Here is a 14,600-nt window from a genome sequence, read left to right as displayed (position 1 = left end):
TCGATTTCCTTCCCGGGCAGGGGCCCAACAGAAGATAATCCACCTCCTGATGCTGTGGCTGCTAAATCCACCAAAGAGCCCGCGCCCGGTATCACTGAGAGCTCCCTCCCCACCCCCTTAATCCTCGAGTCTGATTGGGAGGCACCACCATCCAGCTGCTTGCCTCCCGAAACCCAGAACCTCACCTCTGCCCCTGCCCCTATCCCTATCCAATTTACCTCCTGCAATGTTATTGCCGCCACCAGGGCTGTCTCCTTCCCTTTCCCAACTGATAACCCCCAGGGAGCGGCCGTTGTGTTCTCCTGCCCCGACCCATTAGGAGCTGCTATCTTCCCTCCACCACCCCCTATCGCCTCAGAGCTTGAGGCGGGTTTAGAAGCTCCAGCCCATCAGGCACCCCGTCGGGGGTCCGCACCCTGCTTGTCTGTTTTAGTGGACCATGGGGCTGCACCAAGGGCTCCCACTTCTTCTATGCCCTGGAGAAAATGAGGGGGGCTAAGAAACACGTCACCTGCCTCCTGGCAGAAGATGGCACCCCCCTCACGGAACCGGTGGAGATGTGTGGGAGGGCCCGAGCCTTCTACACAAAACTTTTCTCCCCAGATCCGACCGACCCTAGTGCTTGCAGAGTGCTTTGGGAGGAGCTCCTTACGGTCAGCGTGAGCGACCAAGACCGGCTAGAATTGCCTCTCACCCTGGCCGAGTTCGCGAAGCCCTCCGTCGTATGCCCACTAATAAGTCTCCAGGCATGGACGGGCTGACCGTGGAGTTCTACCGTGTGTTTTGGGATATCCTCGACCCAGACCAAGTCACTGTCTGGGCAGAGTCTCTGCAGAGCGGGGTCCTCCCTCTTTTGTGCAGGCAAGCTGTGCTCGCCTTATTGCTGAAGAAGGGGGACCTCCGCGATTTACGAAATTGGCATCCCATCTCACTCCTCAGCACAGACTACAAAATCGTAGCAAAAGCAATCTCGCTGTGGCTAGGGTCTGTGCTGGCAGACCTTATCCACTCAGACCAGACCTACACTGTCCTGGACCGCAGTATCTTTGATAACCTATTTATGGTTTGGGACCTTTTGGAACTCGGGCGTAGAGACGGTCTGTCATTCGCCCTCCTGTCCCTAGATCAGGAGAAGGCATTCGATAGGGTGGACCACGGGTACCTCCTGAGCACTCTGCAGGCATTTGGCTTCGGACCCCAGTTTGTGGGTTTTCTCCGGGTGCTGTACACTTCCGCAGAGTGTCTGGTTAAGCTTAACTGGACCCTGACCGAACCGGTCAGCTTCGGGCGAGGAGTACAGCAGGGGTGCCCCCTCTCAGGCCAACTGTACGCTCTGGTGATCGAACCCTTCCTCTGTCTCCTCCGCAGGAGGTTGACAGGGTTGGTGCTGCAGGAGCCGGAGCTGCGGCTGGTCCTGTCAGCGTACGCTGATGACGTGCTCTTCGTGATCCAGGACCCCGGTGACTTGGCACAGGTGGAGGCTTGCCAGGCCATTTATTCGGCAGCCTCCTCCGCCCGGGTCAACTGGGTCAAGAGCTCTGGCTTGGCGGTAGGAGACTGGCGGCAGGCGAGCTCCCTCCCACCCGTGCTTCAGACTATCCGTTGGAGCATGGGTCCGCTGCTCTACCTTGGCATTTACCTTTCTGCCATGCATCCCTCTCTGCCGGAAAACTGGGAAAATTTAGAGGGTGGGGTGATAGAGCGGCTCCGGAAATGGACGGAACTACTCCGATGTCTCTCCCTCCGAGGGAGAGCGCTGGTGCTTAATCAACTAGTCCTGTCCACTCTCTGGTACCGGCACAACACCCGGGTCCCGGCCCCAGGTTTCCTGACCAACCTCCGGACATCGATTCTGGGGTTCTTTTGGTTAGGAAGCACTGGGTCTCTGTAGGGGTTCTTCATCTACCCCTGAAGGAAGGAGGACAGGGCCTGAAGTGTCTACACACTCAGGTCCATGTCTTCCGTCTCCAGGCCCCACAGAGGCTCCTCTATGGTGCAGGCAGTTCAGCATGGAGCACACTGGCGAACGCCATCCTGCGCCACATCCGAGGGCTCCGATATGACCAGCAGCTCTTTTATCTTCATCTGGGAGGTCTTCCGTGAGACCTCTTGGGGCTGCCGGTCTTCTACAAGGACCTCTTCCAGACTTGGAAACTGTTTTTAATGACCAGATCCATGGCGGCCACCGAGGGGGTAGATCTCCTCGTGGAGCTCCTGCTACACAACCCCCAGCTCCATGTGCAAGCGGCGGAGTCCTGCTCGGTGCGCCAGAGCTTGATCCTGCCAGAAGTCATGAGAGTAGGAGACCTCCTGGACTATGACCGGGGAGACTGGCTGGATCCCCTGACGCTTGCCTGGCGCATGGGGCTCTCCAGACCTCGCACCCTCGGTGCGTACTTCAGGAGGTGAAGGCCGCTTTGCCGTCCGCTGCTCGAGCTTACCTCAACCGGGTCCTGCTCGAGGGCACGCCCCGCCCACCCTCTACCCCAGGCCCGCCGGACCTTTTAATTGGACCCCTGCCCCTCAGACCTAATCGACCCCCTCACCCCCTCATGAACTGCAGCAGGTATGCTTCGAAACCGCTCCAAGGAAACATCTATACACGCTTGTGCTCCACACCCTTCATGCCCTCACCCTAGTGTCCCGCCCCGACACAAAATGGCAAGACCTTCTGCCACCTTTGGAGGGTGAGCAGCTCCGGTGGGCCAGCCTATATTCCACCTTGGTTCCAAGTCCCATCGGGGACATTAGTTGGCGGCTCCTTCATGGAGCTGTGAGCACGGGCACGTACTTGGCGCAGTTCACCCCCGTCCCAGATACTTCTCCCTTTTGTGGTGTGAGGGAAACCCTGGCGCACGTATATTTGGAGTGCGCCAGGCTGCAGCCCCTGTTCCAGCTCCTCACAAATCTCCTATTATGTTTTTGGTTGCATTTTTCCCCTCACCTTTTTATTTATGCACTCCCCATCCGTGGCCTCACAAAGTCACGGGATCTCCTAGTTAACCTCCTCCTGGCCCTGCTAAAATGACCATCTATAAAACCAGAGAGAGGAGGTTGGCTGATGGAGTTTCCTGTGACTGTGGGGCCGTTTTCCGATCCTCGGTCCGTTCACGTATCCGGGCGGAGTTCCTCCGGGCAGCGTCCACTGACTCCCTTGATGCTTTTGAGGAGCGGTGGGCGCTCTGCTCGGTTCTCTGCTCGGTGTCCCCATCTGGGTCCCTTTGTCTGACCTTTGATTGGGGGGAGAGAGTAAGGGACCCCAGCCCCAGCCACTGCTGCTGTGGACACCACCACCACCACCTCCTTTCATACATGGGTGCATGTGCCCCCCCCCCCCCCCCCCGGATTGTCCACCCCACAGCCTGCCCCTCTTGTTGGGTGCTTTCAGAGGAGGGAATTGTTGGTGACACTCGGGTGTGGCGCCAGGTAACTCGAAGGGGTGGAAGACCACGAGAGTTGATGAAGCCCCCTCGCTCTGGGCCACCAGGTAACTTTGAAGGGTGGAAGACCACAAGAGTCGAGGAAGCCCCCCGCTCTGGGCCCAGGCAAGCTTGAACACATCCCTCCCCTGAAGCTAATGAGAAAGCAATTGTGATTGGTTGCTGTGTTACACATTGCATATGCTGCTGTTTTTACTTTGTAAGTGCGTTATGCAATAAAAACATCTTTTGCTTCAAAAAAAATTACTCTCCTATAGCCATCTGGCCCGACCCTGTCACAATGTATATATATATATATATATATATATAAATACAGTCTTTTGTATGGTGAAAAAAATTTCCCTGGAACCTAACCCCCCCCCCCATTTACATTAATTCTGATAGAGAAATTGGATTCGCTTAACGTCGTTTCGCTTAAAGTAGCATTTTTCAGGAACATAACTACAATGTTAAGTGAGGAGTTACTGTACTGCAAATACAGAGATAAAGCTATATAATTCTCTCTTGTCTTATTTGAGGCAAGTGGTGTGCGGGCTCACTGTAGTGGCAGGCAGAGCTCTACTATATAGAATAGAGTTTTGTCTAATTATGGACTGAGGGCCACTGATTCCATGAGGTATTTCTGCTAAAGCACTGATGGCAAGATATATCCCTAGGTCAAGATCACAGAATTTGGCCCATCATCTTGGTAGCTATATGTATTACATTTCTTAACTGCCATTCTACTCTGCAAATTGAGGCTCTGCCCCTTGAAAATTACTCCCTGTGTAAAAGAGCCTTTGCCTGGCAGGGAGCTACCCACACGCCATCCCACCTCACTGTCCCCATTCAGAAGATAGGTGTGAGGAGGCATGGCAAGATGCTCCAAATAATCTGGTCTGGCAGAGCAGCCCTGAGTTATAACAGCTTTCCACAGCTACTTAGGAGCAGCCTGTGGGGCTTCTCTAAGAAATGGGGCCCGAGCCTGTAAAAATAGCACAGTGGGGGTTCCGTGTTTATTTTCTCTCAGTAATTTCATATCCAATCACCTCAGTTTACAAGTAAGAAGATATTTTTCTAACTGCCAGCCCTCCAAAATCACTGAGGGATGTGAAAGTCAAATGAGTCCCTTCTTTCTCATGCATCAGCCATTTAGCAATAGAATCCTCTTATCCAAATTCTGTTTTCACTCCCACCTGTGCAAACACAGTATCTTCCAATCATGCCCCGAGTGACAGCTGTGCAGCCTCATTGTTTACAGATTGACCCCCAGTTATACCTGTGCAACTCCATTAGTCTTCCGTGAGGTTGCGCAGGTGTGACTGAGGCCATTATTTAACCTTCATACTTTTCCTTACAGTTGGTGATGTATGAGGAGACAGCGAAGCGAGATTTCTTTCAAATCACCAGGTGAGTTTGCTAGGCTGGCAGCTAGATAAACCCTTCTTTTTACCTGTAAACTGAGGAAAATTTCATATAGAATCATTGATGCAATAAACTCAGGATCTAACTGATTGTCACATGGGGTTGAGAAAGAATTTCCCCCCACGTCAGATTGGGGGGAGACCTTGGTTTTTTTCCACATTTCTCTGTCACATGGGGTGCAGGTTGCTTGCTGGTATTAACTGGCATTATGGTTTGCTGGCATTATCTCACTTACTCAATTTACTGCCATTGCAGGGGCCCTGAGCATTGGTGCACCTCAATCCCTCCTATTCTCTGCCAGGGGCACATAATAGCTTAGTCTCCTGTAGGCTTTAAAACTTTGGTGTAATTTTGGTTGTTGGGTTTAATGTGTGAGTACTGGGTGGTGGCCTGTGATATACAGGAGGTCAGTCAGATTAGATGCTTTGGTGGTTCCTGCTGGCCTTAGCTCACATTACTTAAAACGGTTGAATCAGTAAATGGGTCACTGAGGTTTCATAGAGTCATGGAGTCTATCTTGTACCTTCAATCCCTGCACACAACTCCCATTGATGTCAGTGGGAGTCACACATATAGACCAAAGGTGACCAAATAGTGAATTTTTCTTGTACAATATTTACTTAAATAAAGCCAACTAAAATAAAGTTCTAAAAGATTGCATGCATATGTATGCAGACATTAAAAGATAATAGAGTAGAGTCTCAGAGTTATGAACACCAGAGTTACAAACTGACCAGTCAACCACACACCTCATTTGTAACCAGAAGTACACAATCAGGCAGCAGCAGAGATTAAAAAAAAAAAGAAATTAAACATAGTATAGTACTGTGTTAAATGTAAGCTACTATAAAAATAAAGGGAAAGCAGCATTTTTCTTCTGCATCATAAAGTTTCAAAGCTGTATTAAGCCAATGTGCAGTTGTTAACTTTTGAAAGAACCACCATAATGTTCTGTTCAGAGTTATGAACATTTCAGAGTTACGAGCAACCTCCTTCCGTGAGGTGTTCATAACTCTAGGTTCTACTGTATATCTAAGAGTACATCTCTAATATATTTGATTTGGTGATTGTTCTATCACTTTTATTTCCCTCTTCCCTTCAGAATTATGCTATCTGTTCTCAGTAGAGCTCAAAATGGTAATAAAAAGGTATCCCTAATACATGGCATCTGTTCTATCTTCATTTCAAACCAATATGACATTCTCTATGAATTCCTTGTTTTTTATCCCTTCTAGTACTGCATTCCCATAATAAGTGACTGGTATCAGCCACAGAATATTATTATTTTTAATCTTGAGAGGGTGTTAATAATAGGTAATATGGTTTTAGTAGCCCTTGAGGATACATCTACAATGCAAAAAAGAAAACCAAAACCCAGAAGTAGTGAGTCTCAGAGCCTGAGGCTCATGCTATGGGGATAAAAATAGCAGTGTAGACATTAACACTTGGGCTGGATCCCTGGGTTTGAAACCTTGCATGAAGGTGGCTTCAGAGCCTGGGCTCCAGCCTGAGTGGGAATGTCTACACTGGTATTTTTTAGCCCCATAGTGCAAGCCCAAGTCAGTTAACCCAGGCTCTAAGACTTGCTGCCTTTGATTTTTTTTTTTTTTTGGCAGGGTGGACATACCTTAGACAGCTGTACTACAGAACTACTAAATACTGTATATTGCCACTCTTGACAGCTGGTCTTTTTCAGAGGAGTCTCATTCTCTGTTTTTAAGGGGGAAACATCCTTCAATCTATTGCATTTCAATGGGATTAAAGGCATACTCCTTTAATCTACTACTACAACTACTCAAAAGCTTTCAAACACTGACATCTATTATGTTTACCAATACCATAAATTATGACTAATTGACATAGTACTTATAACCAGGTGGGGAGGAACTAGGAGGAGGTCAGAGGTATCAATGTGGAAAAGACATTCGGGGCACTTTGAAGGACACGTCTGTAAAGATTCATGGTTATATCCTTACCCAGGAAGACAAGGCCCACATTCTGCATCATTCTCTGTATCACCAGGTGTCATGACAGTGGCTCGAAAAAATCCCTCACAATCTTTGTGACGCCTGCATATCTGGTAACCTCCTTTAGAAAACTTTTCAGACGGGCAAGGAACGCAGCCATAGTCTTCATCTTTGGTACCATAGCCACAAGTCTATAACAACAGACAGACACTGTATGATAGAACTGCACTTGGTGCTACCATGTAGGAAAAGAGACTGCTCTAGTCTGGCCCCATGGCTTTGTAGTGCTATGGAATACCAAATAGGAGAGCCAAGTTTGTGATGCAGTCTCTTGGTATCTGTACTGATAAGGCTGAAGAATGACGAGGAGATAGCATGATGTGATTTTTTAGGAAGGGAAAGGGGAGAGACTGTTTTGTTTTTCTCAAAAGCGACCCCCTTTAGCTATTTATATTATATTCCTGACAGACTCAGAAGTGAGTTTCATTCACTCCTCAACTGGAAAAATGATGACGATACATTAGGGCAGGGGGCAAAATCCGGACCGCCAAACACTTTTGAACAGACCCCAAAATCTTTTTATTTACTTATTATGATTGGGTTTTCTTTATTATTTTATCTGGAGACTAGATCACGACTATACCTTGACCAAGAAATTTGAACCTTGCCAAAAACAATTAACTACAGTAGGGCATTGAGGATTAGGGATTAAAGCAGAAAAATGTGTGTGAAGCATTATTGTCCCAGCAGGAATATTAGAGATCTTTTCATTGGTGGGGAGGGAAGAGGCTCAGAGTGCTTCTCTTATGGCAATGTTTGCATGATACTCAGTAACTCCCTAACTCTGATTTCCCAGATGAGCATTCAGTTTAGATTAAATAAAACATCACTGGTGTTCTGAACTAAAACCAACTGGTTATTACAAACATATTTATTCAGGATTAGCAACTGTGCAAAATTTACAATTGGAAATTTAGCCTATTAAAAAGGTTTCAGTAATTTATTTTTAATGTGCAAATTATCTGCTATAAATTAAATGGCTATTTGGGAACTGTAATTTAAAATGTTGCAGAGTTTTCCAAGTTCCTTTAATGCCAAAGTATTTTAGCAGGAAAGCAAAATTAAATTCTCTGTGGGCGGAGGAGGTCAGCAAGCACTCCACGCTATTCATCACATAAAATCTCCAGTGTTAATGTCAGGTTTTTAAATTGCTGATTAGCTGAAATACTGGAACCAAGATGAGCCTACTGGCAAAATTGTGTGTGTGTGTGTATAATTTTTTTACATAAGAACTGTTTTAAAGTATTACTTTTAAGAAACTATTTCTGGGCTGTAGTTTACAGAACATAAAAGAGTAAGACCTCAATCCAACAAAGCATTTAAGCACATTAGTCATACAGGCTTAAAGTTAAGCATGTGCTCAAATGCTTCCTGGATTGGGTCTGAGTTTCTTTCCTTTCTCTCTCCAATACAAATATAATAAAATCATGTTAGAAATCATGTCTATCTTTAAAAAATGAATAATACTTTTTAAAGAACCAAGAATCCTTTGCACTTGTACAGCATCTTTTATCCAAGGATTTCAGGTGGCACTTTCAGCAGTCTGCTGAGCATCATATATTTGGTATGATCAGTAGTAGATATCTGAGATCCATAACCACTTCTGTTTAGCAGTGCACAGAGACACTAAACTGCATTTTCATAACTTATACCCAATGTAAAAACAATCCATTATGAACAACATATTTAGTTTTTGTAGGCCATTTTTTCCTATTTCAGCCTCGGGTGTGACATTTCACAGTAAGAGTGAGACTGAACTTACCATATAAGGCTCTTCTCCTGGCTTGCACTGGGGACAATCATGGCACATTCCAGTGGTCTGGTTATAGTATTCATTTTCACCGCAGTTAGAATACTCAGCATTAGCAGAGTAAACCAGCGACACCTGTCACAAAAGGTTAAACATTTAAAATATTTAATTTAATCAACCAGTTTTCCCATTACAGATATGTTATCCTTGCCAAACAGCTAGGGTTTGGAAGGTGGATGGATTGACTTTTAGTGCTAAACATCCTAATGCTACTGCCTGGAATTGAAGATAGAATGAATTATGGGTGTTTTAAAACACACATTTCAGCAAAATGGGTGGTGCCCTAAAACTCCAGGGTTGAATTCAGTTGACTAGGATGTGAGCACTGAGACCCCAACTCAGTGAAGCATTTAAGCACATGCGTACGTCCTGTTGAAGTCAATGGGACTAAAGCAGGGGACTAAAGTTAAGCACATGCTTTTTGCTTTGATGAACAGGAATGAGCTGCTAAATTGAGGCAGGAACCTGCCATTTCAATTGTTTGTAGAAGTGCTATGTTAATTTACTGAAGTTAAAAACAAACACCCCCCCACACACATCACACAAACATAAATGACAGCTATCTTTGCAAGGTGGTTATACCTTAGGCAATTAAATACCTACCACCAGAAAAGGGAACACATGAGTCCATTTATGTTCACCCAGAGGAGCCATATTTTCTTAATACTTTATCTGAAAAGATAAAGATATGATCAGTCATTATAACATATACATTCATAAATATTCTTAATGTTTTTCTCTTTGGGTTTGTATTTTGTCCTCTTCCCTACTGCTCCCCCTTTTTACTCTTCAAAGTTAAAGCTGCTTCATTCACAAGCTGGGAGTTGGTTTTGAGAGCGGTTGTGAAGATGATCAGTTCTAGTCTGCTGTCAAAGTATGAACATTTTATAATTAAAACCAAGCAATCTAAATATTACTTTAAAAGTAAAGCCCTTTACTCTTCTTGAGAGCGGACTGTCATTATGTAACCTATATGCTTTGTACCGCAGCGTTAGATTTTGTTTCTCCTGGGGAGGGGAAGGAAGCCGTGGGTAGGGGACTTGGATCTTAGTGGGATACTCTGTGACTTTGAACATATGCAGAGAGCAGGGCAGGGTCACTCAGTTAGAAAAGACCCCAAAACTTCCAGAACAGAGTGTAGAAGTGACCAGACATGCCAGACATTCTGAGGCTATATCGGAAGTTTTCATTGTGGGCAACCCACCTTGAGAGTTCATGTCTTAGTTATCCTCTGAGAGTTGAGCCAACCAAAGAGCAAAACTGTGTGTGCGTGGGAGGGGGGCCAGAATGTTATAAACAGAATCATAGAATCATAGAATATCAGGGTTGGAAGGGACCCCAGAAGGTCATCTAGTCCAACCCCCTGCTTGAAGCAGGACCAATTCCCAGTTAAATCATCCCAGCCAGGGCTTTGTCAAGCCTAACCTTAAAAACCTCTAAGGAAGGAGATTCTACCACCTCCCTAGGTAACGCATTCCAGTGTTTCACCACCCTCTTAGTGAAAAAGTTTTTCCTAATATCCAATCTAAACCTCCCCCACTGCAACTTGAGACCATTACTCCTCGTTCTGTCATCTGCTACCATTGAGAACAGTCTAGAGCCATCCTCTTTGGAACCCCCTTTCAGGTAGTTGAAAGCAGCTATCAAATCCCCCCTCATTCTTCTCTTCTGCAGGCTAAACAATCCCAGCTCCCTCAGCCTCTCCTCATAACTCATGTGTTCCAGTCCCCTAATCATTTTTGTTGCCCTTTGCTGGACTCTCTCCAATTTATCCACATCCTTCTTGAAGTGTGGGGCCCAAAACTGGACACAGTACTCCAGATGAGGCCTCACCAATGTCGAATAGAGGGGAACGATCACGTCCCTCGATCTGCTCGCTATGCCCCTACTTATACATCCCAAAATGCCATTGGCCTTCTTGGCAACAAGGGCACACTGCTAACTCATATCCAGCTTCTCGTCCACTGTCACCCCTAGGTCCTTTTCCGCAGAACTGCTGCCTAGCCATTCGGTCCCTAGTCTGTAGCTGTGCATTGGGTTCTTTCGTCCTAAGTGCAGGACCCTGCACTTTATCCTTATTGAACCTCATCAGATTTCTTTTGGCCCAATCCTCCAATATGTCTAGGTCCTTCTGAATCCTATCCCTCCCCTCCAGCATATCTACCACTCCTCCCAGTTTAGTATCATCCGCAAATTTGCTGAGAGTGCAATCCACACCATCCTCCAGATCATTTATGAAGATATTGAACAAAACCGGCCCCAGGACCAACCCCTGGGGCACTCCACTTGATACCGGCTGCCAACTAGACATGGAGCCATTGATCACTACCCGTTGAGCCCGACAATCTAGCCAGCTTTCTACCCACCTTATAGTGCATTCATCCAGCCCATACTTCCTTAACTTGCTGACAAGAATACTGTGGGAGACCGTGTCAAAAGCTTTGCTAAAGAATATTTACAAGCAGCCCTGTGGACTCAGATCAATGCAGGACGAAGAATTGTCTTTGTTGTGAGGGCTGGGTCGCAACCCCTACAGCACTTTGGATACAGGCTATCGACTTCTGCTTCACTGCCAACTGAGAAAACCAGTCAGCTATTAGGCCCAGGGCTGGGATGCTGCAAGCTGTGGAGCCCCCCGCAGATGGCTTGTTTTCTGACAGGGTTCTGAAATGAAAGGGCTGAGCTGCTGCCATTTCGCAAGCTCTGATGGGTCTGGGTGACCCACACACACTATGGGCACACTCTAAATCCTGAGAAGTCATCTCTGAAAGACTATCAGAGGGGAATGTGTTACGATGTGTGTGCTAAAGCATAGAAAATGTTATGCTGAAGCCTTATACTGGAATGTGAGTAGCAGAAACGGAAGGGTTGAAAGTCTGTATAAGGAACAGCTGTAGATTGACTGTCTAATAGCTTGTGTTTAAAAGTTATTTGTAGTATTCCAAATACTATTACAATATTTCATACTATATACAATGTGTTTTGTGTGCGGTAAACATTTGTTTTACTAAGAAAACGTATCCTGCATTATGCAAGGTACTGAATTTAGCCATATGGAGTGGAAATATATCAACTTCATGAAAAAACTCATTCATGTTCTCTATGTATATAAAACTCCCCACTGTATTTTCCACTGAATGCATCCGATGAAGTGAGCTGTAGCTCACGAAAGCTTATGCTCAACTGAATTTGTTAGTCTCTAAGTACTACTTTTCTTTTTGTGAATACAGACTAACATGGCTGCTACTCTGTATCCTGCTCTGTCTTTCAAATTGACTGGGAATTGTTAACATCTGTTTATGAAGGTTTTACATACAATAGCCCTGGGATTTAACTCTGTGTAATGCATTCTGAAAAGTCCCCAAAAGACACAGCTTTGCCCTATGTTTCAGGTAAGCAGGAAGAATGGGAGTGTACAGTTATACAGAATATTGCCTGACCATTCCCCCGCCCCCTGTTACAATTGCGTAACGGACCCTAATTCTACAGTCCTTACTAAGATCTAGTGAAGTTGGAGCAGGAGGGCAGATTGTGAGCACTGTTACACCTGCAGCTTAACTGGCCTTCTAAGGATCCCCCCTTCACAGGAGCCAGGGAGAATGCCCCGGCCGCATGGAACTGACCTCAGTGGACACTGCTGACTGCTCAGCACTTTTGACTAATAAGCCATAGCTTTAGGAGCCTAACTTTAGGTATTAGGTAGAATGACAGTAGTTTAAAAGAATTCATCACAATCTTTGTGACAGCTGCATCTCTGGTAACTTCTTTTAGAAATATTTTCAGATGAAAAATGTTAGGCTCTTTTTTTAAAATATTGGCTATAGAGTCTGAACATAATTTTTCATAAACGATTCTGAAGGGGAGCTAATGCTATTTACACATTTTTGCAATGTTTTTTGGAAAAAAAACTGGGAAAGGAGGTACAATTCCTTCTACAGCACGATGAAAAATATATTTAGTGGTACCATTGCTGCAGGGATTTTACAAAGTAAAAATCTCAAATAGTTGAGGTGTGGTTGTAATACTTTGGTAATTGCAGATGCTAACTACCCTTTAAGAAGCGTCAGTTGGCAATTCTCTGACACTTTCAAAGGCTTTCTTAAGTCTCCAGTGAGCGTTCAATTACTGCATTGTGTCAACTTCTAGCACAAGACCTATAATATATTATTGCTCAATTAACTGAGATACCCCCAAAGTTTACAGTTCTAAACACTAAATAGATTAAATAAAGATTATATCACTCTACCATCAGGCAATTAACTCACTATATGTTCCTTCTAGCAACTGGGCTAGCTGAAGCAGGTAACTGAGTGGGTGGGGAAAAGACTGAATTAGAGAGTACTTAAATTTCTTCAGGATATTACTCTTGAAAAACAGAAACAAAAGAAAATCAGGGATAAATTGTCCTAAATCTAGAGGCTGGGAGGTAGGGAAATTTTTATTTTTTGGACAATATAATCTTGGAAAATAGTCCTGTGATGGTGCTAGTGGTCAAATATGTTTAAATTGGCCAAAAGTTATAGCTACCAAAGTATGGTTACTCTGGAGGCATTCCAAGATATAGTCTTAAGACATACTGTTATTAAACTGAATCCTAATTATAGCAGAGCTTGGGAGAGGTACTGTATAAATATTGCAAACCCAGTATTTTATTAAAAATTGGCTCTGAGACTGTTCTGGGCCAAAATTTCACTGAGAGAATTTCAGTGGTAACCAGTTGTACAATAATTTAATACGTTTCAGTTGGTTTCAGACTACACAGATGTTTACTGGTCTGGAATCCTTATTTGCTGCGATAGCCAGATTTGTCTAGTTCAAATTTGTCTAGTTCCAGGCCGACCGGGCCGGGGGCTGCGGGAAGCGGCGGCTAGCACATCGCTTGGCCTGCGCCGCTTCCTGCAGTCCCCGTTGGCCTGGAACGGTGAACCAGGGCCAGTGGGAGCTGCGATCAGCTGAACCTGTGGACACTGCAGGTAAACAAACCATCCTGGCCCACCAGCGGATTTCCCTGATGAGCCACGTGCCAAAGGTTGCTGATCCCTGGGTTATATATATATACACACATACTCATTTTTTAATATGTGTGAGTTTAATATTGTATTAATATAGTTGTTTAATTTCCTAGTTTGGATTATTTTTAAAATCAAGAATTGGAAGAAAGAAAACCCTGAATTAAATTGCACAAATGTGCATTTCCTCCAGGTGCAGACAGGTGTCTCATAAGTATTGTATTGCTGCCTCTCTGAAGTGAAGGGATGCAGCCGCTGAAGTGGGCTGTAGCTCACGAAAGCTTATGCTCAAATAAATTTGCTAGTCTCTAAGGTGCCACAAGTCCTCCTTTTCTTTTTTCTCTGAAGTTTTGAATTTGTTTAACTTCAGCATTAATATATGTGTACTTCAAGGAGTGTGCACTTACTATAGGAACAGGTGAGGCATGAAGTCATCTGGGAGGAGACTTGGGAAATTCTTCCCATAAAGACAAGTGGGACAGAGACTGGTTTCAATACCCAGAAAGGGAAGTGCCTAAGAACCTCACCATCCAAACAGGGGAGGCATGGAGCAGTTTTGAGGACCAGCTCTCCGATCACAGACTTCAGAACTCTTGGACTTTGGAGGTCCCAGTGCAAAACTTGAGAGCCTGGCAAATCTGAATGGCATGTGATCACACATTTAAAATCAAAACTTTAGGGAAGAAAAGGCAGAGTAGAAAGCTGACCGGGAGATTAGAAGTTTAATATTCACAAGACACAATCAGGCAGTGTGAAATTCCCAAGTTTGTGCATACATACACAGTGCAACTCTGTTGAGTGGCTCACCTTAAAACTTAACACAATTGTCTGCTGGATTTGTTCAGTAGATCATTTTTGTACGCTCCTTACTTTGTTAAATCAAAACCTTTTTTTTTTTTTCCAAGCTGAC

The 14,600-nt window shown here is 45.0% G+C and overlaps 1 protein-coding gene across 1 annotated transcript in view; it reads right to left on the bottom strand.

The window, feature by feature from the left end:
- The window catches only part of EDAR (ectodysplasin A receptor), a 70,133-nt gene extending 60,798 nt beyond the window's left edge, over window positions 1-9,335 (bottom strand). Inside the window, exons 1-3 of the mRNA XM_073327446.1 lie at window positions 9,285-9,335; window positions 8,634-8,756; window positions 6,821-7,002 (exon numbers count right to left, since the gene is read on the bottom strand). Coding sequence (XP_073183547.1) covers window positions 6,821-7,002; window positions 8,634-8,756; window positions 9,285-9,335 — 356 coding nt within the window. The remainder of the gene's footprint in view (window positions 1-6,820; window positions 7,003-8,633; window positions 8,757-9,284) is intronic.
- Between the last annotated feature and the right edge of the window lie 5,265 nt (window positions 9,336-14,600).

Source organism: Lepidochelys kempii, chromosome 1 (assembly GCF_965140265.1).
Source record: "Lepidochelys kempii isolate rLepKem1 chromosome 1, rLepKem1.hap2, whole genome shotgun sequence".
Classification (NCBI taxonomy): domain Eukaryota; kingdom Metazoa; phylum Chordata; order Testudines; family Cheloniidae; genus Lepidochelys; species Lepidochelys kempii.
This window is presented reverse-complemented; position numbering and strand designations above follow the sequence as displayed.